The 26,465-nt window shown below is 44.7% G+C and overlaps 2 protein-coding genes across 3 annotated transcripts; one reads left to right on the top strand and one right to left on the bottom strand.

Moving 5' to 3' along the window:
* Positions 1–41: 41 nt before the first annotated feature.
* Positions 42–21,726, bottom strand: TUBGCP2 (tubulin gamma complex associated protein 2). Its single transcript, XM_052676739.1, has 18 exons — positions 21,621–21,726; positions 20,869–21,043; positions 19,360–19,488; positions 18,860–19,036; positions 17,250–17,409; positions 15,530–15,737; positions 14,268–14,467; positions 12,374–12,563; positions 11,599–11,744; positions 10,808–10,988; positions 9,730–9,910; positions 8,960–9,132; positions 7,495–7,623; positions 6,115–6,235; positions 4,422–4,565; positions 3,778–3,906; positions 2,971–3,134; positions 42–297 (listed from the first exon to the last, which is right to left on the bottom strand). Exons 2-18 carry the CDS (start codon positions 21,016–21,018, stop codon positions 192–194), a joined length of 2,688 nt encoding a protein of 895 aa, XP_052532699.1. The 5' UTR covers positions 21,019–21,043; positions 21,621–21,726; the 3' UTR covers positions 42–191.
* On the top strand, positions 21,688–26,400 carry ZNF511 (zinc finger protein 511). 2 transcript variants are annotated; one of them, XM_052676747.1, is made up of 7 exons: positions 21,688–21,831; positions 21,917–21,990; positions 22,221–22,422; positions 22,505–22,629; positions 24,368–24,547; positions 25,218–25,338; positions 26,002–26,400. In XM_052676747.1, exons 1-7 carry the CDS (start codon positions 21,688–21,690, stop codon positions 26,047–26,049), a joined length of 894 nt encoding a protein of 297 aa, XP_052532707.1. In that variant the 3' UTR covers positions 26,050–26,400. The 2 variants fall into 2 exon arrangements, with proteins under 2 accessions (XP_052532707.1, XP_052532708.1); XM_052676748.1 differs by lacking the exon at positions 25,218–25,338.
* The last annotated feature ends 65 nt before the right edge of the window (positions 26,401–26,465 follow it).

The following is a 26,465-nucleotide window of genomic DNA, read 5'->3' as shown; positions in this document are numbered from 1 at the left end:
GTGCCATGTGCCAACAGGACTCTGATTTTTATTTTTTTCTTTAACTTTTATTTTACAACACATAAAGACATCATTTTACAATCTAGTCAAAAAAAAAAAAAAAAGAAAAAAAAACAAGACTTCGCAAAAGCCTCTCAGAAGCGCAGATCCATCACACTTATTTCAGAGGTTCCACTGCTCCTCTATCTCTTTCATGGGGTTGGCACGGCAGCACGGGGGGGTGGTGGGGCTGCCCTTTGGCTCCGCTCCGCAGACATGTGCTCCAGGCGTTCCGTGTAGAACCCATTGAAGTCCAACCTGTAGGACAAAACACAGGAAGGAGTCAACCTGCTCGCCCTGCAGCCCCAAGCAGTTAACACGCTGCTGCAGCACAAGGCACCACCCATAGCATCAGCCTATCTCCTTTGTAAACCAGGTAGTGCCTCAGTGGCACAGAACCGCACAGAACCACCTGCCCCCACTCCGCTGCGGCCTTCCCCAGGCACATCTCCGCAGCGCAAAGTCATGCAACTGAGAATAGTTCTTCCAGTGCTTGAGAGGAACTTACAAGCAGGCAGGCAGTGACAGGACAAGGGGAAATTGATTTAAACTGAAAGAGGGGGAGATTTAGATTAGGAACAAATTCTTCACCCAGAGGGCAGTGAGGCCCTGGCACAGGCTACCCAGAGAAGCTGAGATTGCCCCATCCCCAGTGGCTTTAAGGCCAAGCTGGATGGGGCCCTGTGCAGTCTGATCCAATGCTTGGCTACCCTTCCCACAGCAGGAGGAGTGGAACTATCTGATTTTTGAGGTCCCTTCCAACTTGAACCATTCTGTGATCCTATGAGAAACGTGCACCCTAGCAGCACCAAACAGCAGGGGCCAGCAGTCTGCACATCACACAGAAATTACTCTCCTCGTTTATCAAATAAGTTGTTCCAATACTTATGGAATGGGCATAACATTTGAGTTTCATGTTGCTTAACAATCTTACAGAAATGGCAGCAAATTGTTCCTTGATGTTTTTCATGACTGGGGAAAACAACTTCGACAGATGGAATTTATCAGCTGCTTTCTCCTGCCTGAGCAGCTTACATCCCTTTTGTCCTTTAAATGTTATGCAAAGGACACATGACACTAAGGCAGGATTATTTACTGAATTTTGATTCCAACTTATGGGCTTACACAGGCAGGACTCATTTACATCCTTTCCAACTCTGTTTTTAGGATTAAATTATCTTCGGTAACTCCTAAGGATAGGTGCAGTCCTTCCCAAATCCCACTCAGTATTCTCATTCTGTGGCTGGAGCACACATTCACTCTTTTTTGCATCACTCTGTACGTCCCAGTGATCCTCCTCCATGCTCAGCCTTCCTGTTGCTTCCAAATTTGTGGAAGAAGGATAGCACTAGCAGCACTTAATGAGTGAAGATTTTAGGGCATTTGGATTCAAAGTCATCCACCTGACAGTTCCCTCTGCTCTGATGCTGCACCCTTTCCCAACTGGGCAGTGATTGTGGGCACTTTCTGCAGCCACCAACTCTCTGTCAGCACTGCTGAAGAAGCCAAGACACCCGAGCACCCTCAGCATGCTGAAGATCTGTGGTTACAGTTCATAAGAGAGGATCAGCATATCCCACAATCTATTCTCTCTCTATCTCAAGTATGTTATTTTAGATGCAATCGTTTTCATTCTGGTCCCCGGGTTCCTGTTGCTACAGCGTCCACAACTGGATCTGATAATTTGTGCAGACTGAATGAGAGCTGGCCATTCGCCGTGGTGCTTCCGCTTCTTAAAATGCTATTGAGCAGCCCCTGGAAATGGAAGGACACATTCTGCTGTGTGTCCTGCTAACATACAGTATTTTAGATGAGGAAATGGGGACACCTGCTTTTGTAACTCAAAGTGCATCTGTGCCAAAACCCTCAGTGAAGATTTGCATGGTCCTATGCAGTCCTGACTGGGAGACATGACAGTGATGGCAGCATTAAGACACAGTACTTCCTTTTTAGCCCTTCTACAGAAGTGGGATGTGGAAGTGCCTGGGGGCAGAGGCCTCAGACCCCGCTCTGAAAGCAGCCTGATACAGTTTTAGGTCACCGTCCTTAGTGCAACCAGACAAAGGAAGCATTCTGTTTTCTTACATCCTGCTGGATCACCATCCTTCTCTATTCATCAGAAGCAGGAAGAACTTGTGAAGAACAAGTCTGAAGCACTTGGGAGCACTGCCTGCACAGCTTCTGCATGGATCAACTCCCAGCCACAGCACCAGGGACATGGCATCAAATGGGATGCAACACCAGTCTCCATGGTGCAGCACCACAAGAGAGAGCTTCCACCATCCTATGGAACCATAAACAGTTCACAGAAGGGTGGAGAGTCAATGACAAAAGAGGTGAACCTCTGCTAAGTTAGGAATAGTGGGAGGACACCTGACACCTGAGCTATTGGCAGAAAAGGCATTGGTGTAATCTCTGGCACAGCGTGTGATAAAGTGTGATGGAAGGCTGCAGGACTTCTGTGTCTTGACAGAAAGGATTGTCAGGGACTTGATACTGTTCTGCATTTCTAAGAAAGGTGAAAACCAGCTCCAGCCTGAGCTGAGCTGGGTGATGCCACCAACAGAAGGATCTCCACATGTTCCTGCTGAGACTTGAAGACTGTGGGTCACAATGCTCTTCTATGAAAAGAGCAGGCAACCTGGCCATCAGCACTATGTTGGCCATGCCCAGCACTCCCTGCAATGACATCCAAAAGCCCGATCTCCTGCTGAAACACTTCATAAAGCAGTGTGAACTAACACATGGATTAGAACAAAAAAAAATTCACAAAATTCAAAAGACTATTTTTCAAAGTATGGCCTGAAACACAAAGTGACATTTCTTGCAATTTCAGTCTTTCCTCTGATGAGGCAGACACACACAGCTATAAAACAGCAATCACTGCTTCTGGGCTGAATCTGAGCTACTGAGAGAAAACCCCTGGCTCACCTGTAGATGATGTTAAGCATGCTGTGCTCACAGTCATTGGTGCTGTAAACACTTAGCCGGTCCAACAGATCCAGCAGATGCGTTGAGAAATTAGTATCAAACTTGTTGATGGTTGCTTCAAAGCCAGATGTCAGATGGAGGTTATCAGCATGCTCTGCTAAAAGCTATCAAGACAAAGGACTTGTGTTTGTCAAGGAGATGCAACAGTACCATCCCTTTTTCAAAACCTGGTCATAAATACTGCCATAAAACTTAATGGTAACTCAGGCACTGCAATAACATTTTCAAAACAGCTGCAAGATCCTCAGTGGTTAAAAACCTTGCCTTGCCCGTCTGGGAGGACACCAAAGTAGACCTCAGTAGAATAATCCTCAAATATATGCTGTTGGTTATTTTCTACTAACAGCAGAGCATAACAAGTGGCTTAGTAAGTGTGCGTCTAAACAGGGAAAAATATAGAAACACAGACAAGGCAAATATCTCATATACAGAAGGGAAGGGCTGTTGGACTCCAAGCTTACTGGCTCATCCACCTTCATGCACACAGCTGGAAATACAGCTAAGAACTGAAGAACAATTGCAGCAACTGCTGTGGGAGACAAGGTCCTCAAAGCAGACTTGAGAGTGCTATCAGTGCTCCACAGCGTCCTCAGAAATATCCCCACATTCTACAAAGATTCTGCTTTTGGGGCCAGAGGTGTGCTGGAAACCAGAAAGGTCCACCTGTAGGAGGCAGGACAGCCACTCCAATCAAGCTGCAGCTCCAGGCAACATTTACAGAGCCCATCAATGCACCCAGTGCCCCACCTTGTTAGTCAGCTTCTTCTTTGCAGTCTCTTCAGCACGCTCTTCCTCTGTAGGTGGGCCCAGCATTGTGCCATGTTCTAGGCTGAGCCGGTCCATCTCGCTATCCAACTTCATGCTCTGGGTGAACCTCTGTAAAGGGCAGAGGGTTGGGGAAATGGTTAAAACCCATCTCCTTCACAACAGCAATGCATGAGGTTGATGCACCCCTCCTAGGCCTGCAGCTAGTTAATCCCCACTAAAGCTAACTGTCTGGTTTTCTTTTGTTTTTAAATGGGTTCCCGATACACTGACTAGATTTGCCTAAGGAGATCAGCCTTCATGGCTGGTCCTCAGCTGGCTTCTGCACGAACAAAAACCTAGCCAGCTCTCCAGTTTTCATCTCAAATTCTGCTGCAAGAATGGATGAAGAGAGGCACACAGGAAACTGTTCCAACACTGGAAAAGAAGAGCGCATAGAATTTTGTGGAGGGAACAGCCACAGAAATCATGTGGAGGAAAGTTTGAGCTCATAAAGCCTGTTGTGGGTGGGAAAAGAAGCTCTTCTGACTATACTGAGAGCAAGAGAGCAATCATGTTAAGAGATCATCATGGCTGCCTTGCGCACAGAGCAGCTGGCATGATAAAATGGGGGAGACTGTACATACCTGCATGCAGTTTGTGAACATGACACACACAGACATCAGTTTGGAGAAGATCTTCAGCAGCTCAGGGTTGGTGAGCATGCAGTCCTTCAGGCAGTTGTCCAAAAAGCTTGTGTGGTGGCTCAGAACATCATCAATATTAGAAGCCTGTTGGAGGACAGTACATTAATGAAAAACCAAACCAGGACACCAAAGCTTTAGACCAGCACTGCCAATGTATCTGCTCAACTCCTGTCAGGATCAAAGCCTAAATTTGATCCTGTACCGCACTGTACAGAACTCAGTGGAGCCATTTGCTATGTAACACAGAGCAGCCTATGTCTCTGCTCTTGTTTTAGTTAACAGTGCCAAAGCAACCTAGGATGCCAACTTTTTTTGCTTTTTAATGCTTTCCTCTCACATACTCACGTCCAAAGAGGCTGTATGCCTGAAACCAGCCACAGCCAGGCAATTCCAGCCAATGCTCTGGCATGTGTTCCAGGCAAACAACAAAGCTGCAGGCTAGGCCAGGCTGATGGCAAGACAGACAACATGTATTTGCAGCTTTGCTGTAGCTTTCACTTGATCTACCAGTAATCAAGCATCATCCTTTACTTGCCTGATGAATTTCACCTGCCTAACAGTAACTCAAAAGTCCGGACCACTACTGCAGTCAGGTAAAAAGGGAAAGGAGAGATGTGTTTACCAAATCCTTTGTCTTCCAGTAACAGATTTTTTTCTCTGTTGTCTGGAACCTTCTAATCTGAATTGATTACATCACATTTCAGAAGGCATCTGAGGGCTTCTTTAACAGCCTGTTCTGGAATGTCAGCTTCTGTTCTTCTGAGGTCTTCTCATTCTTGGCTTTAAACAGGGAGGTAGGATGCTCACTGGGAATATGCTTCTCTCTGAGGTGATAAAGGCATCTCACATGCCCCTCAGGAGATAAAAACTCCTACCTGGAGTTTGTGCTAGGGCAAAGAGTTATAAAGTCACAGACTTTATTTTGATCAATGAACCAGGAACACTGCGTTACACACTTAGAAAATCTCTCAGCCCAGAACACTGCATGTCTGTGAAAGGAGAGGTCAGGCGTATTTTGCCCAGATGCCACCTTGTCAGGCATAAAAACCAGCAGGAAATGAGCTTAGCCTCTCCCAGACATCACAGGGATGAAAAAGTTCTCCAGCCTAGTGGAAATGGACCAGAAGAATAACTATCTGAAGAGGAAAACCACTTTTTACAACAAATAGTCCTTACTATGAAAAATAAAGTGAAAGGCCTCTTCCTGCCTCAAAGGCCTAATCTTTGGCAGTTCCAAGGAAGAGAAAGCACAGACGCGGCTTTTAAGAGAGCTGCTAGTCAGCCAAGGAATCAGAGGAAGATGTCTGGTCCTGCTTGTGATCTTTGCACCTACATCCTTCTTCCTTATCCACACTTTTTTATTCTTGGTAATGTTCAGCAGAATGCTGCCCTTCCGTAACAGGATGAAGAGAGCATGGAAGTTGGGCACAGACAGGAGGGTTCGGTAGAGGAAAGGGATACATCACTAACAAAGCAGAAAGGTGATGCAGAACAGCAGCACTGTTTGTAGTGTGATAAGAACAGTTCCTCCAATAAAACATTTAACAGTAACTAAAACAAGGCATCTTCTGCTTACATTAAATTTGATAACATAAGATGGCTGTTCTAACTAGTCTCAAGCACACACACTCACCAATTTCAAATTCTTCTCGAGAATGTGCCATGTTGGCTCCATCACTTCAAACATCATGTAATACTGGATATTCTGCACAAAATTCAGCATTCGCTGCCGCAATGTGAAAGCACCAGCAAACCTAGGGGAGAAATCACGCCCATAACAACTCTGAGCTAGCAAATGCCACAGAAAACCAACTTGCACAGCCAAGCAAAGCAGAGCTAACTATTTCTGTCCAGGCAAATTCCCTGCTGCAGTCTGAGAGTGATTACCAAGTTATTGCAGAACATCTCTAATTAACTTCCATGTATGGAAACGACTTTCCCCTCAACTGTGAGATTCAGAGCTTTGAACCTGCTGTGCACTAAACAGTTAATTTGTAATCTGATCACGTCCAACCATAAATGGACAGTATTAAATCCATTTTATCACTTTAACTAGTGAGACGTGTTTGCTAGCAGTGTGAAATATAACATGCAGAATGCTTCATGTTTCTTTCTAGCACATTCTAGCACATCTAACTCACTTGTTAAATGAATACTTGAGAACATCCTATCCATCAGTATGATCAGGAATCCCTGGATTTAAACAAATAACCTCCTATCTAGGGTATTCAATGCCATTTCACTTCAAAATTAGAATGGCAGAATTATACAGAGCTCCTTTCAAGGTCTCAGGTTGTGACATAAAAATAAGAACAGCCTTCAACAAACTGGGAGAAACTGAGCAATGGGGACTCTCTCCCCTCACATTTCAGCTATGGGTACCCTGTCCACTGGTGACAGTCATGCTGTGAGCAGGGGCTTGCACTGCAGATCCCCCCAAGTCTCCTCCACACATCCTTCTGAAGTGTCAAGAGAGCAAGAGCTCACATTGGCTGAGGTCAGTGCCGAGGTAGCTGAGGGTGTGAGAAAACTGAGTGCCACTGACAAGACAGAAGGTGTTTCCTTGCAGTGCCACAGGCCTGCCTTGTGCTCCAGTGAGATCATCTGAGACTGAGGGTGGCAGGCATGGAACAGGCTCTTCAGGGCAGAGGTCACAGCCCCGAGCTGCCAGTGCTCAAGGAGCATTCTCAGACATAGGAACTGGATTTTGAGTAGTCCTGTGTGAAGCCAGGAATTGGACTGAAAGATCCTTGTGAGTCCCTTCCAACTCAGGACACTGTGTTCCTACGATTCCTTTTCCAAACTTTGTGCCACCAAAGAGGAACAAGTCAAGCAGCCCGAGGATTATTGAGCAGACACTTCCTACTGCGTCCTAAAATGTTATGTTTGACCTCCCTCTGCCAGTCAGAACTTTACAACGATCTGTTCCATGTCAAAATAATCCAAATCATGTCACAATGCATCTAACTAGGAAGAAGGAAACCCAAAGCCTCAGCAGAAAAGGAAGCCATACCATTTAGCTGAATGTAGGGAGAACTGCTTGGCTGTCTTATTGCTGATCCAAACGTTGCACAACTGCCTTTCCACATGTTTGCAATAGAACATGTGTCTGAAAAGCATCTGGTATCTTGTCAGTGCTTTCCTGGAAAGAAAGGAGAAAACTATTCAGATTAAGCTTTCTTCAGATTGACAGAAAGCTGTGAAGGCTGAGGCTACTTTGAGGCAAAGAGACTTAACACAATATGCTCCTTACACCTTTAGGCACACAGATCTTCAGTGAAACAATTCTAACAGATGAAAAAAAAGCATTTGTAATCATCTCAAAGAATTCCTCCTGAAGTGTCCCTCCTTCACACTTCCTGCCACCAGGTACTTCATGAGCCTTCTTCTCTGATGAGATCAACCTGCAGAAAGATCACTCACATACAAGCTGGGTCTGAAAGCTTCCAGTTACGTCACTGCTGCAGCAAGGCTGCAACGACTGCCAAAATTTTCACCAGGATTCTCCAAAAAGATTAAGAAAAACTGCAACCAAGCTACAGGCAGCATCACCCTGCCTGCAACACGCTGTCAGAAACAGATGGGATGCTTATTTATAGCCTCGGGGACTGGGTGCAGGTCTGTGCTCAGACACTTCAGCGTAGGAGTCCACAGAGCTCCAGCCAATACAGTTCATGAAGCTGTACCACTTAGCATTTTCACTTCCATAGTTACAATCAAAGTTAATATATCCAATTTGAAGGAAAGAGACATAATTTCAGAGACACTGTGTCATTAAGGAAGTTCCACTGTGTCAACTGATAATTTCACAGAAGTGAGAGGATACTGCTGGCATTTAGCACCTTCCACTGTTTGCCTCATTTCCCTGGCTCACAGCCTGTCATTGCCCTGTTTCTGTGGAGAAACAAATCACCACAGAAAAACAAAGAACTCTGTTTATTCTACCTCAATTTAATGCAAAATGGCCTGCTGCAGTATTCTAGCAGCAGCCAGTAGTATCCTTCAAGTTTGCAAACAGGGCTACCAGAAAGCTTTTTTGCACTTCACATCGAGAAATGTTTGATTGCAAACATAGAAATTCTTAAATGAGAGTTCACTTTCAAATAAAAAATCTTCTCAGAAAGATCCTTCAAAAAGCCATGGACAAACAGAAGCTGGGGGACTGGTTACAAGAAAAAACAGAGACCAGGCTCATAAAGTATCCTTTGATCTACATCTTTCCATCATTTAAAATCAACTTTCCATGCATATCTTAGGCATGGACTGGTAGCACTGTACTGAAGAGAGAAGCCCTAGACTACCAGACGAGCAAGTGCGAGTCAATAACCCCAAAGCATTCTCTACTTATCAACAACTTTTAGTGTCACTTTAAAGACAAACTTTGCAGCATTTTGCTGTTTGGAAATGTGTTGTAAACCTGTACAAAAGCTTCTGCCTTTTTTTTTTTTTTTTTTTTTTTTAGTGTATAGATACCTTACCTGTTTATAATTAGGGATAGAGGCCACTTAACAATGTAGTCAAAGGAAAATGCTTCCAGACCACTGAGAGTAAGCTCTGTGGGATCTGCACCAATAATGGCCTTTTCCTGCTTTGTTTCTATGGCCAATACTCTCAAGAGCTGCGTAATGAGATCATGGGGCATCAAGTCAATCTATAAAGAAAAGCAGGGAAACAATGAAGCCACGGGGTACTCACAACTTCCAGGTAACAACAGTTAAGTGGCAAATTATCAGAGTGACTCTCAAGTCACTGGATCAGCCAGGGAGTGATGAGGAATGGCACCATCTGGACAGTGCTGCAGCAGACAGTGTTGCTGTGCTGCTTACCAAGTCATCTCAATCTCCCCAAGCACAGTTTGTATGCTGGTTCACATTTGTAAAGGCTTTCAACTGAGCTGCAACAATCATTAGTAGTGAGAACTTATAATCAATGATTTTCTTGCACTCCAAAATGGACATCCAAGCTTGAGAATGCGGCTGAGAGATATATTACTCCTTTCACCTCACCCTGATGCCACTCAAAAGCACTTTCTCTGTGCTCAGACATCAACAAGAAAATGCAGCACCTTGCTGCATGATCAGAGCTTCCTATTGCTAATGTCAATGAAATAAACATACTTCACCCGAGAAGGCCTACAGAAATATAGCCACCAATTCTTCTTTCTTCCACTGCATTTTCCACAGTTTCTCATAGAGAAACATGGAGATTTCCTCAATACATGGCAAGCCTTCCGCTTACACTTTTTTACCTTTAAATCATCCTTGAAAGGATCTGTGTTGGCTGTGCTCATTCGCAAGGCCAACTCAAGCAATGCTTCTAGCCTAGTAGTTATGATGTCATCCACAGGCTTCTTAAGTTCCTCTTCTGTGAGATCCATGAAGTGAACAAAAAAGTCCCCTTGATCCATCAGGAAATAATGTTTTATAGATCTGCTCAAGAAAATGAAGATCACTGATTATGTTTCCAAAAAAACATGTTTTTTAACTTGCTTTTTAACAGACAAAAACAACCTATTTGGATATTTTTTTTTTAACATGTGCTGTCCTACTTCCGGTCACCTCAATCAGAACACTGTTGTGCAGCTGTTCTGCTGCTGTAAAAATGTACCCTGAGAATAAAAGTATGCACTGCACTGCTAGGCAATGGATTACACTGCTATCCTGGACAACAACCCAACCTCCAGAGTCCAGATCCATCTGAGAGGCAGCTGCCATCTCAGAGCAAAATCATGGACTCTCTTGTCCAAGTGTCTGCACTGACTTCTGAAGCAGTTCGTGTGCTTGTGTTGACTTCTGCTATAGTATGATGCACCAACTACAATTTTCACCAGGCCTCAGGGAGAGTCAACTGCAATAGGATTGGAAATAGCTCTCAGGAAAGCTGGAAGATGAAGTTTGCATCTTGCCAGAGAATATACATAATCACTGCCACTTTTTGGAGCAAAAATTGTACTAGCATAGCCTTAAACCACTGTAGTTGCAGGTAATTTCAAGACTGAGTCAGATAAAGTCAGATTAAGCCTAGTGGCCAGTTTTGGCAAGACGTAGTTTTGGTGGTAGCCTTCCAGTCGCAAGTTGGACAAGAGACTCCTAAAGGTCCCTCCCATCCAACATTTCTACGATTTTACATTTCTTTTTTATTTTATTTCAAGAGAAAACAAATCTATCTTTTCCTTTTCTTTCTCTTTCTCTTTTTCTTTTTTTTTCAGGTCAACATTTCTAACAGAAACAGAGAGAATATCCCAGGAAAAAAATGCTAACTTTAAAACTTGACATTTGCAATCAGAACCAACCTATTTAAGACGTACTTAAGAAAATAAATCAAACCTTAGGTGAGCCACAAGCTCTTTCTCCTCCATTAGGAAATCCAGGAGAACTTTGCTAGCATAGTTATATGCTTTTTCTATTTGTTCCACATACGCTCGCTCTTTTAAAGTATAGATGACCTCTTTAGCCACAGGGCAGGTAACATCCCGTCCACATTCTCGCACAACATTCAAATATTTCCCTGAAAAGAAAACAGTGATCCACGTTTGCACCAACTGTATGTGTTGCCATGAGAGAAGCCTCCATATCACTGTTACAGAATGGAATAGAAGGTATATTGTGAAATTTTATATTGAGATCAACCTGAAACTGGAAAAGATTTAGATGCCTTTCAAAAGAAGATATGGAATTTAAACTAGGCTACTAATATTATGTTTAAGAAATGATTTAGAAATGTTTTCTGCCCCCAGTGGTGGTAAAACACCTTTACAGATAGCCAAGAAAATCTGTTGTTGCACTTCATAAATAGCTTTTGAGAAGTTTGTACTTGCAGCAGGAAGCAAGCATAACCATCAGGCAGCACACAGCCTTTAAGTGCCCAAATAAAGACACCACAGACATCTAGCTCCACCTATCTAGCTGCTATAAAATTGTACCCTTATACCAGAGCAGAAAGACAGAAGCTCCTTTAACTGCTGACTCCTTCCCACATTTTCATGATTTGGAGTTGCTTTTAATCTTTCTGTTTCTTTGAGAAGTTGTAGCTGGACAATCCTTTAATTTATCTTTACAAAAACAATGGCAACAATCATCTCAGACTCCTCTTAAAAAATAAATCTATCTTTACCTACCCGTGCTTAGTATTTTGTCAGCCATTTTCTGCAAGAAGGAGGGAATCTGCTGCTGAACAACAGTGTATCTTTGATCCCAATACTTGTCGTTATAGTCCTCCTGAATCTTCTCTTTCTGCAATTCATGTTCCTCCACCATGAATTCACTGGACAGTTAAAGCAGATGTTTAGAAGCAGGAAGTGGTACAATGGGGATTACTCTTTTGACCTGTTAGTATGGTCAGTGGGAATATGATATATCAGAAGTAAGGTCTCATGAAGATACATTTCAATCAAGAACTGAAATTAGTTTGTACTAAGACAAGTAGCATTTTGTGCTGTGTTTGTGCTAATCCACAATCAATTACAACAGAAACATAATTCTATAGGGCTCAGGAATTAAGTCTAAATGTTATTTGGCTGTCAGAGCACAGGTGAGGAAGCTGGCCTTCGCTTTCTCACCATCAGAAAGGCATTATTTTAAGCTATTTTAACTTTATTTTCTTCCCTCTTCGCATTCTGAAAATGCAGACAACAAGAATGTTGCATAAACACAGAAAATGCTTTAAATAATTCAACCAATGCCAAGAAATTTTTCAAAGAGTATTGTTAGCTTGAATCATCATCATGATAGTGCACTACATTAACATAGATTCAGTGAGCTGTGAGAATAGCATCCTATAAGAACAGAGCTCACGACTGTCCTGGAGAGGATGTAGATGTGAGAAGAGGGACACGAGAGGAAGGGTATTTCTTAACTTTTTCATTTTGTTTTTATTCTGTAACTGTTCTTTACCTGTATGGGTCATTAATGATGCCTCGATATATCCACTTTTCCAGAATTTCAAAATAGGGCACACTGGCTGCCTTGGTTAGATACAGACACAGCTCCTGGGCCTGGCTGTCTCCTGTGTAGTTGAAAGTCTTATCGTGGAGTAAGCTCAGGGTTGACCCTCCCATACACTCACCCTTATCCACAGAAGTAGCTGAAATAAAAAATATAGATGTAAGACACACAAGATTCTTCATTTATATGCACAGATCAAAGAGATAAGAAGACAGCAAAGTGCAAGTTTTTGCACTTGGGCTAGAGGAATCCCAGGTATATTTACAGACTGGAAGGAGCAGTCCTTGAGAGCAGCCCTGCAGAGAAGAACCTGGGGGTCCTCATGGATGAAAAATTTAACATGAGCCAGCAGTGTGCTCTTGCAGCTCGGAAAGCAAATGGTATCCTGGATTCCATCAGAAGAGGGGTGGGTAGCAGGGACAGGGAGGTGATTATCACTCTCTACTCTGCCCTCATGAGTCCCCATCTGAAGTTGGGTGTGAGGCCCCAGTACAGGAAATATGTGGAGCTGTCGGAGAGGGTCCAGAGGAGAGCTACAAAAATGATCAGGGGGCTGCAGCACTTCCCCTATGAATATAGGCTGAGGGAGCTGGGCTTGTTCAGCCTGGAAAAAAGAAGGCTGCAGGGTGACCTCACTGCAGTCTTTCAGTACCTAAAGGGAGCCTACAAACAGGAGGGGAATCAACTCTTTGAAAGGGTAGATAACAGCAGGACAAGGGGAAATGGTTTTAAGTCGAAGGAGGGGAAGATTTAGGCTGGATGTCAGGAGGAAATTCTTTACAGAGAGAGTGGTGAGGTGCTGGAACAGCTGCCCAGAGAGGTTGTGGATGCCCCGTCCATCCCTGGTTCAAGGCCAGGTTGGATAGGGCCATAGGCAGCTTGGTCTGGTATTAAATGGGGAGGTTGGTGGCCCTGCGTGTGGAACAGGAGTTGGAGATTCGTGATCCTTGAGGTCCCTTCCAACCCGGGACATTCTGTGAGATCTGGACTCAGGTAGACATAAGGTATCTCATAGCTTCTACATCATACATGGAGATTTTTCTCTCAAGATGCTAATGAAAAAATCCCATATCTCAATGACTTGCTTAAGAAATCTCTGATCTCAAAATCACATCTATTCTCCACTGTAACCCTGAACTAATCATGTACACTGCTTGAAACACCTGGACTTAGGTAGATTCATAATAAAATTCACCCTTTGCATTGCAAAAAGGATATAAGGGACAGAGGAAGAGGAATACAGTAGTGTCATGAGCTTGAGACTGAAGTAAATCTTCAAACAGATGGCTAACTGTAGTGTTCCAAAAATGTGAATATTTCAGGAAAAATGAATACCAAGATGGATCATCCATTTCCAGATTCTATATAGAACAGATATTTGTGTCCAGATAAATTTTCTGGGCTGAGTAGAGAGAAATGCAAGAGTAACCTCATGTCAAAGAGTTTAATTTAAGCAAAACTACTGAGGAAACAATAGAAGGGAGCGAGAAAATGAAGCTGTTAAAATGGTATTAATGAAAAGACTGCAAACCACTCCACTTCTGTATGAGCAGTTATGTGACAGGAGGCACTCGTGGGGGATGAGCATGCCATGTATGTTCTCAAATGGGTTATACTGTGCCTCTTCACACAGCACTTTTATTCTGAGATATAGTAACAACAGGCATGATTCAGAGAACCTACTGCTCTCAAAAATGGCAGAGGTCTGACAAGTACAGTCCTCCTCTTAGTCCCTCTTATTTAATATAACAAAATTGAAATGACACATACCCTGTCTGTATTGTTTATTTGTCTAGTTTTCATACACCTGTCTAAACATAATGACTGTATTTTTTAAATTTACCAAGTGAAGAAAGAATCTCTAGGGTCCTCATTGTGGGCTGGATATAAAACCAGAGTTTCTGCAGCGAGAGAAGTCCCTGTCTCTGAAGATGTTCCAGCTGGGTAATTAGTATCATGTATTCCTTGATCAGAGTCCGCATAGCAGCAGCCAGCGCATGATTTACCTGTCCATACTCAAAGGAACACTTCTCCTCTATAAACCTGTAAAATGCAAAATAGAATCTCGTCTAGACAAGGGAATTTCCAACATTTTCAGGAATCAACTTCAGAACACACTAGAAGCACAAGAGATGATACTGCATTGGAAAACATATTGGTTTTCAGCTAAGTTTTAGGTTTAGCATTTGCTCTCTGGCCCCTGTCTACTTCTCACCACCACACTTCTTAGTTTAGAAAGCTGTAGGAAAACATTTCCTTCTAAATTGAAGGGGATCTAGAATTACTTGCAAATCCACTATAAAAAAAAGTGAGTGCCAGTATTTTCAAGGCAATTGGCTTTGCACACAACCTTATGATTAGGACAAGAGGACAGGAGAAGGTCTCAAAAGGACACAATACCATGGAACCAAACACTGAGGAAAGCTTGCTACTAGCTTCAGGCTAGTGATTCACCTGATCAGTCTTAGCTGGCTCCGTGTATCTTATTTAGTGTACAGAGGCTTCTGAATGCAAGCCATATCACCTGGAATCAGTCAGGCAAAAAAGACTGGACAAATCACTTCCTGAAAGTGCTTCTCCCTCTTTGCTGATCTTCTGCTGATCAAATCAAATGCAGCATCCATATTACAAACTTCTGCTGTCAGTGAGGTGTACCTTACACTAAGACCTTTCAACAATTACTTAGATAGCCACCAGAAACTAGGAAGCTGTGGGCTCTCCTGGTCAGCAGCACACACAAGGATTGTCTTAGTCCTGGATGCCCAGAAGAGAGCAAAAAGCAGAAAGGAGGGAAAAAATCATAGCAAAGTGGAAAAGACAAGCCACAGTAATTAGACACATTTAAACTTTGCCTGTGGCAAGTCAGATGTTGGACAAAGCAAAGGCAAGGTGAAGGAAAATGCGAAGTGGCGCCACGTAGGAGAATGCCAGCTAAAACATATATAGCCAAAGCCATTTTAAATAAATTCTCTCTCTTTATTTTATACCCCTACAGGTTTAAATTTAGCTTGAAAGTCATCATATGCAAAATGACAGATTCCACATTCTGCAGCTTGATGCTTGAAGGAAAATATCCTCCTCTGGGAGGAAACAACAGCTCTGTACCTGGTGACAGCAGAGTAACTTGCTGCTACAGGAAGAATCCTGGTCACCAGCTCTTTGATGGACAAATCCAAATTTGGATCGACTAAAAATGCTCGGTTCTGCCTGCCAACAATAGGCTGTGCTGTGATGTATCTTCCATCCACACCAATCAAAACATACAGCAGGTCCTCCACAATCATGGATTCTTGGGATGCTAATGGCAGAGTACCTGTTTTCAAAGAGACAGCAGAAAAGAACATAATCAGAACATGCTGCAGTACGTCCAGATCTTCCATTCATGCTCTAGCACCTGAAGCGTAGAAGGATGACATACTACCATTCAGAGAGAACAAAGGAAGATCATACAAACCTGAACCAAGATACAGAGAAATAAAACTGAGTTACAGTCAACTCCACAATCTTAAACCTTGCTGTCCAGGAAAATAGAAGCCTTTGCTCATTATTTAAACCCAAAGCAAATCAAGTGGACAGAAATAAGCATCCATCAACCATGGACAAGAGAACTTGCACTGTTCACTCTTCCATCCAAATGGGCTCAATTACACTGGACCTGAGTTCCAGCCTTGCCAACAATTCTCCTACCTCCCCTCCACTGAAGTACTCAAATACAAAGAATAAAACTCAAATACACAAAACAAAACGCTAGCACAGCCAAAGCTACAAGTGAACTGCAAGCTATAGGGTCTGATTGGTGAAGTGAACTGGAAATCAGATACAAAGAAGTGCAAAGGACTCAAACTGAAATATAATGAAGTACATCAAAAGACTGGGGACCAGGATGGCTACAGTGTTCACCACAACTAGCCTTATCTCACAAAACCAGCTAACAATCCCTCTCCACTGTAGGACTGTATGTGCTGGTGCAGCATTAAACAGTTTTGAGAGGTGTCTGATCTTACCAGTGATTTCTGGGCACTACAGAATTTGTTAATCCCTAAGGAGGAAAAAAAAAAAACCAAAACATTTGATGTCACTGAGAATCTCTGTCGTGTGGTTCAAAAGTCTGGAAAAAAAAAAAACCATGGACTGTATATGTAAGCATAAGACATGCTGAAAATTCCCATACAGCTACACAAACCATTTGACAACAGGGAAACACACAAGAATGAAACTACTTGTGATCTCTACTTTTCTGTGCCCCTAAGACAAGGCACAAATCCATGCCAGGAAGAAGCTACTGGATTCCTGCAGGTGTGTCTACCTTCTTGCGAAATAGAGCATGAACCTCTAGCACAACTGTTGCCTTTCTTTAATCTAATTTACAAATTACAAACTATACACAGCTCTGTCTAAAGCTATAATACAAAAGAGTGAGATCAGTTCTCTATTGCTCTGACTACGAGCAAATCAGGGAGGTTGTCACAGCCTTACTGGAGAGGAGAATGAGCTGCATGGATTGATGAATGCTCCCTGAAAGGTGCAACTGCAGATTTTTCAGCTGAGAACGCAGATGGGATGCTCCTGCAGTATATTGTGTGGAAGAAGGACTGGGAAACTCAAAGCAGATTAAATCTTATGGATTAATGGTGGAGTTGGAAGCTCGCACAGGAGAAACACTTTGAAGAAAACACATCTGGTTGGGTATTGTTGGTTTTTTTTTGAACCCTGTTCATTCCACAGATTTCAAGGAGGCAAGTTTTGCTTTCATCCTAATTATGACAGAATCTGAACGGCTCTTCTGAACAAGTACAAAACATAATTTTCACTACGTATCACATACCTATAGGTACCGTTACGTCAGTGCTTAGAGCAGTGCCAATTAAGAAATCCCCAATAAGCGCAGGCCTCTCGTACACCCAGGATGGAAACACTGGAACAGGCTGACCTGAATTCTTCTTATTTTGCTTATCTCGGAGCATTTTTCGTGTAAGCTCAAGAGGCTGATGAGAAGGAAAAAAAAAAAGAAAAAAAAAAAAAAAGAGAGAAAAGAATGAAGAAAGAGAGATGTTTGGAAGTACAAAAATTTTTCAATTTTAAGCAGAAATTGACTATAAGCCAATAATTTTGAAAACAGAAAGTGGAATAATTGATATTTCAGTAGAACAGTGTAGGTTTTAATCATCATTTTTTTAACATCAAATTAGTTCCAGAAGGAGAAAGTAGCCACATCTCATCCAAGGAGAACTTGCGAACAGGCCAATGACCACCTCTGAAATCAGTTTCTGCACACTGCCCAAGAAGTAGGTGCACATGAAATGCCATCCAGACAATACATTGGTGGAAAATGACAGCGATCTTGCTCTGATTGCAAAGGAAGTGAGCTTTTACAAGACCATAAGAGTTTCCATTCCTGGCACAGGATCTCTGTCAGTAAAATAAAGATGGTGAAAGACTAATATTCAGCTTGAGAGCTCTATGTGATGTACAAAAACTGCCACAAGTGCAAAAACATGGGGGACGTGCTTATGAAAGCCATTTCTTAAGCTCCACACGTATGTGAAATGGGATCTGCACACAGTCATTTTATTTTCTTCTCATTGAAGGTCTCAGAGGTGAGAGGAATGTGGGAAGGAAACAAGTGCACATAAGCTTTGCACCTTGCTGGCTTGTGCTGCCACTTCCTTTGGCTGCAAGCAGAACTGTGCCTCAAAGGAAAAGTATGCATGGCAATCAACTTGTATTTGAACATCCCAGAAAACACCACTTCCTCTTCTCTCCTCTTTGAGCAAATCATACATAAATCCTTTTTAAAAGATCTCTTCTCCTACTGGAAATTAATCTCCCTTTCAGGATCTAAATCAACTGCTTGACTCAGATCTTCCATGAAGGATTTGGATGAGACAGGCAAAAAGCCTGATATGCACAATATAGGAGGATCAGTGTAGCTCCATCACTGACTAACAATACCTTTGCAGCACTTATTTCAAGAACACTAATTCCAATAGCTAAGTAGACAAAATGGTTGTCTGCTTGGGGAACAATTTTACAAGGCACTGCACTCACACATCCTGGAGAACAGAGTTTTCAGCAAGGACAGAATGACCCATAAAGGTTGCTGAGCAAGCACTGCTGCAGGCAGGAAACGAAACATCTGCGTGGGTTAAGGAGGTGCTTTGAAACAGGAAAATGAAATCACATCACTACGCCCCAGTGAGAACTGCTGTGCCTAAACTCAACTCACCTTACCTGACTTCAATAGAAAAGGCCGCTTTTATGAAGAACAGCACAATTATTTAATATAATTTGACAAACGCCATTTTGAGAGCAAATTCAGATTATCTGCATGGATAGGAATACTTGCAATTTCCCTACACAGCAAAAGTTAAGAGCACAGCTACATACGAACGGCAGGGAAAAATCTTACATGTAAGGTGAGGGAAGCAGCAGTACCTGCTGTGCGCTGGAGTTGGCTGTGACAGAGCCAAGCTGCTTGCGCAACTCCTCAAGTTCCTGCAGAGAGATCTTGGACGTAGATGAGGGAATGGAGAAATTTGTGCTGCCACCAGCTGCCACGTTTGCTGTGAGTTCCGCTCTTTCTTTGGCATTTTGTTGCAAATACTGGAGTGTCTGTATATACATAAAACAAAAGAGATTTTGTGAACGCTGGTCAGCACACACTGCAGCAAACACGTCTGCCCATAAGAGAGGTGAGCTGCTCAGACTACAGGTATTTCTGTTCCAGTCTCATGCCTTACAGTGGTCTAAATCAACAGTGGTGTAATTCTCAACAGTACTTAAAAAATTAAATAAATGCTAGATCTGGATGTCTTCTGTTGACTTCAATGCATTCCAATGAATATTATCATCAGATAGTGTGCATATTTAAAATCACTGTGTTGATGCTACTGCCAAGTAGTTATAACATGCTCAGTTCTAACATAGAAACAAACCTCTTTGTCTTCTGTGAGCTTTGACAGTAGGTACACCAAAGAATCTAGATGTCTGGTATTTTTAGACTTCAGCTCATCATATTTCTTTAAAAAATCTTCAGGAGTTCTAGAAAACTCTGCTATTTTTACCTGTAAAAGACCACATGAATATTTAATGTTTAAGGTACATTATTATTCCAAAATTCCAGAGCAAAGTATTGCACAAGGAGGCAGAAAAGATGCAGGCTGCTGCCGCCAGCAGAGTACTTCAGGGTTCAGGCTTTGACTGAACAATGCAGCATTGGCCTCACACTGATAATTAAGATGGACTGATTTGGAAGGCAGCAATGAAAAGCAGTATTATGGCCACAGAAACACATCTGGTCATGAGGGTACCAGGCTTTAAATCCCAGACATATTCGATGATGTTCAAAGAAAAAAAAAAAAAGCCAGATACTATTCAAAAAATTATAAAGGTTGGAAAAAAGCACCTAAGATCATCTAATCCAATCGTTAACCCATTGCCACCATTAATGCCCACTAAACCATGTCCCTCAGTGCCACATCCCCACATTCCTTGAACACCTTCAGGGACGGTGACTCTACTACCTCCCTGGGCAGACAGTTCCAATAACTTAGCACTCATTCTGAGAAGAAGTTTATCTTTATATCCAATCTGAACTTCCCCGGCACAACTTAAAGCCATTACCTCATCCTTTTGCTATTATCTGGGAGCAGAAGCCAACATCCACCTTTCCCAGAACTTCCTTTCAGGGAGCTGTAGAGCAATAACGTCTCCCCTGAGCCACCTCTTCTTGAGGCTAAACAATTCCATTTCCCTCAGCTGCTCCCATAAGACTTGTCCTCCAGACCACTCACAGCTCTGTTGCCCTCCTCTGGATACACTCCAGGGCCTCAATGTCTTTCTTGTAGTGAGGGGTCCAAAACTGAACACAGCATTGAGGGTTTTTTTTTTACGATTACCTCCCTGATCCAGCTGACCAGACTGTTTCTGACACCACTGTTTCAGGATGCCACTGGCCTTCTTTGTCACTTAGCCACACTGCTGGTTCAATGTTCAGCTGACTGTCAACTAACATCCCCAGATCATTTACCTCCACTCAGCTTACCAGCCACTCTGCCCAGGCCCCAGTACCTGGCCTAAAGCTCATAGAGCAGGCCTCAGCCCAGTGATCCAGCCAGTCCAGATCCCTCCGTACATCTTTCTACCCTCAAGCAGATCGACACTTCCTCCCAACTTGGTGTCATCTGCAAACTTACTGAGAGCGAATATAATCACATTTAATCACACAGCTACTATTTTTCATTTGATTTACTTCTCCAGTAGATAACTCCTCTAATTAAAAATTGAACCAACCACGCCAGGCACAAAATAAGCTACTTTTAACACTTCCCCTCGAATGAACACACATCACAGGTACAGTGCTTGTACCAGCTCTGGCAAAGGAAGCTCAACACCTGCGGCAAGGCCCCAGGCACAGCTCCCTGCAACGCCACCCCTCTACCCACCTTAGCGCTGTGTGCAGACACAGAGGTGGTGACATAGGGCGTGCGGTTCTTCTGCAACAGGTCAATGTACACCTCAGCCCCCTCACCACCATGCACACGCAGCAGGCTGAGCAGCTCGTTGACATCGTGGTGGATGCGGAACTCATTCATGCTGTGAGTGAAAACCAAACTGCCGCTGCACAGGACACGGAGAAGAAAGGCAGAGAGTCAAGTTAGCGTTTTGGTTTAAGAATAATGCTTCCCAGCTGCGTTGTAAGCCCGCAGGGTGTGCTGAGACATTGGACAGGAACAAAGAAACTTGTGTAAGGGGAGCTGCAAGGAAAGTCCCTCGTCCTGCTTGCTTCTGCCCTGCTGCAGAATAGTTCTAAGGGTGGAAAGCAGCAGGGCTGCCTTCCAGGCACCATGTTAGCGGAGAGGTCTCCGAGGGCGGCGCTGACTCAAGGGGAGAGGGGCTGAAGCCCCGCAGAAGCTGCCGGGAGGGTTGTAAGGACGCCCGCCCTCTCCCAGCAGCGAGTCCCGCAGGCTGGAAGGCAGAAGCCGAAGGGCTCGCACTGAGTGCCCGCCGCGGCCTGCCGTACGTATCAGAACCACGCGCTACAGACGCAACGCCGGGCCCGTTCCGAGCGGCTCCCTGCAGCAGCGCTGCGGGTCCAAAGCCGACACAGAGAACGGGGCCGGGCGCCCACTCCGCTCTCCCTCCCCCAGCCTCCCGCAGCTTCGCGCCGGCCCCGGCCCTCTCCCATCCCTCCTACCCGCCCGGAAGTCTCCGCCGCGGCCGCTCGGAAGCGCTGCGGGCGCTTGCGCGGCCCAGCCCGGCCCATGCCGTTGTCCGTCCTCCGCCGCCGTTTGCGGGGTCACCCGCCGCTCCCCCCCGTCCCGCCGACCGCCCGGGCCCTGCCGCGGCCGCCCTTCGCTTTCTCCCCGCGCCCCCTGCGCCTGGGCCCGCGGCACCCGCTGTTTGAGGTGAGGCGAGGCGAGGCGAGGCGGGCGGCGCGGCGGCAGGGCTGCCCCGCGGCTGCCCCACGGCTTCCGTGTCCCCCCGCTGCAGGATGGCGACGTGCAGAGGCACCTGTACCTGCGGGAGGCCCTCACGGGCCGCGCCGAGGAGGCGGAGAGGCCCAGGTGAGCCGCGTGGAGGGAGAGCTCGGCCCCCAGCGCTGCTGGGGCCGGTGGGCCGCCCCTGATACTCATAGCGACTCATACCTTCGTCGGAGCTGTGTCCAGGCGCTCCCTGAGCGCCGGCAGCTTCTGTGCCGTGCCCACCGCCTTTGGGGCAGAGCCCTCTAGTAATGCTTGAACGTATGATCACTTACACGCCGAGGATGCCGTAACGTGCTGTCCTTCCCTTACAGGGTGTCTGAATTTTGCTGCCACATCTCCGGCTGCTCTCAGGTGTTCGACACGCTGGAGGGCTACGAGCACCACTACAACACACTGCACCGGAGCGCCTGCTCCTTCTGCAGGAGGTCCTTTCCCTCGGGGCACCTTCTGGACATCCACATCTCTGAGTGGCACGACTCACTCTTCCAGATCATGGCTGAGAAGCAGAATATGGTGAGGGCACGGCCAGGGCCCTGCTGCCGCACAGACCGGCCGTTCACCCTTCCCAGGGGGTGTCTTCTTTCCTTTCTTTCAGTACAAGTGCTTGGTAGAAGGCTGTGCAGAGAAGTTCAAGAGCAGCAAAGACAGGAAGGATCACTTGGTCACTGTTCACTTATACCCTGCTGACTTCCGATTTGACAGACCAAAGAAAGTGAAGAGGTAACTGCACAACGGCAGCAGCACAGCTGCTTTTTCCATGCAGAAGTGACATTGTGCATCTCTGCTGTCCCACTCCTTTCTAAAGCACACAAGCTGCTATCTAAAGAGCCCAGTAGTGAAGTTTTCTGCTTCTTGTGGGAATAGATATACATGTGGGACTTCATGTGACAATGTTTTGCCTTCTCCTAGTGTGTCTTCATTCTCTCCCTCTGTACTCTTTCAAGTCCAGCACTTTTCTCTGGCAGTGTGTGTTTGTCCTGCTTTCTTTCCAAGTCTTTGCAATATTCCTACTCCCAAAAAGTGTGAATAGAGCATAAGGAGGCTTTGTAAACCTGTCAGATAGCTTTCTCTTCTGGCCACTCATGCACAGAATTGTGTCATAGAATCATCTGAATAGGAAGGTACCTTTAAGCGCCATCTGGTCCAACTCCTCTGCAGTGAACAGGGACACCCACAGCTCCATCAGGTGCTTAGAGCCTCATCCAGCATGGCCTTGAATGTCTCCAGTGATGGGATACCACTACCTTACCAGGCAACTTGTAACAGTGCTTCTGCACCTTTATTGTAAAAAAAACTTTTTCCTTCTATGTGATCTAAGTCTCCCCTATTTATTTTGAAACCATTGTCCCATTACAACACTGTCCCATTGTCCTATCACACAGAGCCTGCTAAAAAGTGTACCTCCTTCTTTCTTACAGCCTCCTTTAGATACTGACGGGCCACTCTCAGGTCTCTCCAGTGCCTTCTCTTCTCCAGGCTGAACCACCCCAGCTCTCAGTTTGTCCTGATAGGGGAGGTGTTCCATCCTTTGGATCATTTGTGTGGCCCTCCTGTGGTCACACTCCAGCAGTTCATATCTCTCCCGTTCTGCTGTTTCCAAGCACTGCTTTTGCTATAAAGTCATCATTTCAAGGAGAACAGGGCAAGGGGGCCCTTTCTCCTCTTCTGGGGAGAAAGAAAGAAAAAACAACCCAATTAAGATAAGGAGAGAGAACAAATTTACTACAAATGGTAAAAGAATGTAAGATAATGAGAAATATTATTGAGTTATTAATACAATTAATAACTCAAATGGAAATGAGAAGAAGGCAATGACTGTGCTTCTTGCTGCACTGCTGGCACCCAGAAGCCCCTTCACCCCCCATTACCCGGAATTGGGGAGCATGTGGAAGCTCTTGGGAACTGTAGTAACATCTCAGTGTGTCTTCCTCTTAGAAAGTCAGAACTCACCTGAGACTTGCTGAAATGTCTTGATATAGAATACTGATATAACCAGAACATAGAATACAGGCACTGATGTTTAACAGTCTTCAGTGACATTGAGGATGGGATGATGAGAAAATTCCTTGCCCAGTGAAGTGGTACAGCCCTACCACAGGTAACCAGAGGGACTGGGAGTCCCAGAGCTTGCTTGTACTAACCTGCTTGTACCATCACCTCTCCACAGCAGAGGGCTGGACTGGAGGTGCTCCAGCCTCGTTTGGGAGCCCATTCATGCATTAAGCTTTATGAGTTGAAGAGTGACATGTAGGAACTAAGCTGTGTGCTGAATACTTTTGCTTATCTCTCCATCAGATTTTGCCCTGCAGCAGGTGTTTTGTGCAGCCAAATCTCGGTGCCTCTTTCATGCGGTAATTCTGCCAGGCCTGATGTGCCTTCTTTAAAATCCCTTTCATTTCTTTTGCTCCATGCTCGCATGTCAGCTGCTGAGAAAGGATGTCACATTTTGTTTCTGCAGTGGTGCCAAGCACGTGAGCTGTCCTACAGAATATGATGGGAGCATGCTGATGGATGTCAGTGTGGAGACCTCAGAGCAGCTCCAGGCAGACCACATGGAAGTAGTGCCCAGTGAGAGCATGGAGGTCCCTCAGCCTACAGCCAGCACTTCAGAACCAGAGAAGCGTCTCTATAAATCCAGGTCTGAGCCAAATACCTGCACAGGCAACAGTTTCTGGGGCTGGGACCATATTGTCTTAATTGCATAGTGCAATACCACTCTGGGTGTTTTGTGCTGGGTACAGAAGAGGTGTTATTTCTATTTATTTTTGAAAAGCACTTTCAAATAGAAAAAAGCATGAAGAAAAAAAGAGTGAGCATTTACTGCAAAGCTTTGTCAGCACCCTGTTGCTGTTGCTCTGCCAGCCCCTGCTATGTTCCCAGGGTACTGCAGAGTGATAGTGGTCTGAAGATAAGCTGTTGGAGTCCAAGCCCCCAAACACAAACATGTGTTTCCTGCTTTGTAATATTTTGCCATCCTAGCTGACTTTCCCAGGAAACTGACTGCAGCTTCCTGTGTTCCTATGGGGTCACAGAACAAGACACAAGCAAAGCAGGTCAATGCCTTATTCTGAATCATATTTTGCAAAGTCAGGTCAGCATTGCTGTGCTTTCTGATTTTTTTGCAAAAAGTTAAAAACAAATTGCCTGATGCTGGCTTCACTTACGAAGTCCTCTTCATCATGTACCATAAAACCTGCGTGAGGTAGTATGTGATCAAAAAGTTGCTGAAACAGCACCTGAATCATTGTCATTTATTGATCACTTTAATGGCCTCTAAACACATTGTGTTTTTTCTTGAACTCTCCCAGTTGGCAAAGGGATGCTTGTACTTTGAGTTTGTCACACCTGAGATGCCAGCGTGGTCCATCCAACAGAAACCTGACCCCTCTATTTGTCCATGGGGTTACAGTGATACCAGGCAGTGCCAAGGTGACGTGTTAAACTTGACTGCTTTTTCACGAGTAACAGGTTATATGCCATTAAGAAATGCTGTCTTGAATTTGATGTGACCCTCCTGGTTGCTGAAAGGCCACACTTTTCTTGCTTCTTCTCTGCAATCATACACTTTTGCAAAAATAACACTGTAACTTCCCAGCAGCATGTTACGTTTTTCCCATTGTGAAGAGAGATGAGAGGCATCCGTCACATAAATGTGCCCCGTCAGTGGAAGACAACCAGCGTTTCACCTATATTTTGAATTGGCATCGGTGATTTAGACTCTGGGAGCCTGAAACCATGGAGGATGTAAAATATCCCAGTGCTGCTGTAGGTGGTGGGGTGCTAAGCAATGAGTAGGGTGTGTGTTGGAAATGGGCCGATGCAGAGAGCTTGTCCTGGCAAATTGGTGTGCGGCCAGACCTTCGCACTTGCAGCTTGTATCTTGGAGAGATTAGTCAATTTTGTTTTGGTATCAAGTTCCCCAAAAGATTACTCTTTTACCTCCAACACCGTTGCCTTGCATTCCTGGGCTAAGTCAGCTTTGTCTTTTAAAGCATGACTGTTGTTGCTAGTTGACTGGTCACAGCAGGACTTCTGCTGATAACAGAGGGCAAAGATCTCACAAATGCATGTTAACTGGCGTCTCTCTTCCAGGATCCCGTCCACAATCTGCTTTGGACAGGGTGCCACCCGAGGATTTAAAGACTCACGTAAGAAAGTGTGAATGTCAGCACAGTAGATTTGCGCAAGACAAAAAGACACCAGCAATTGCGATTGAAGCCCCTGTGTCCAAGCAAGAATGTTTGCCATTGCGTGCAAGGATCTGCTCCATAACGGGAAGGTGAAAAGGAGAAAAGAGCAGTGGTGCAGTTCAGAATATCTAGATGCGTCGGGAGGTACTTTGCCACAGTCCCTTTGTGTCTGTGTACCACATCTCTTTGGCAGAAATTGAGAGAAGAGCCTCGCTTGTATTTATTCTCCGTTAGACACAAAAGCTCTCCTCTCTGATTTCCCCTGAAATCAAACTGGAAATAAATTTTTCTGCCTCTCTGCTGTTGAGTTTCTGTGTCTCATCAGCTGCTGCCCGGAGATGTAGGTGGAGCCAGGCAGATGGTATG

Source organism: Tympanuchus pallidicinctus, unplaced genomic scaffold, assembly GCF_026119805.1.
Source record: "Tympanuchus pallidicinctus isolate F22 unplaced genomic scaffold, pur_lepc_1.0 scaffold16, whole genome shotgun sequence".
In the NCBI taxonomy this organism is placed as follows: Eukaryota; Metazoa; Chordata; class Aves; order Galliformes; family Phasianidae; genus Tympanuchus; species Tympanuchus pallidicinctus.
Note: the sequence above shows the minus strand (reverse complement) of the source record. Positions and strands in the feature narration are given on the sequence as shown.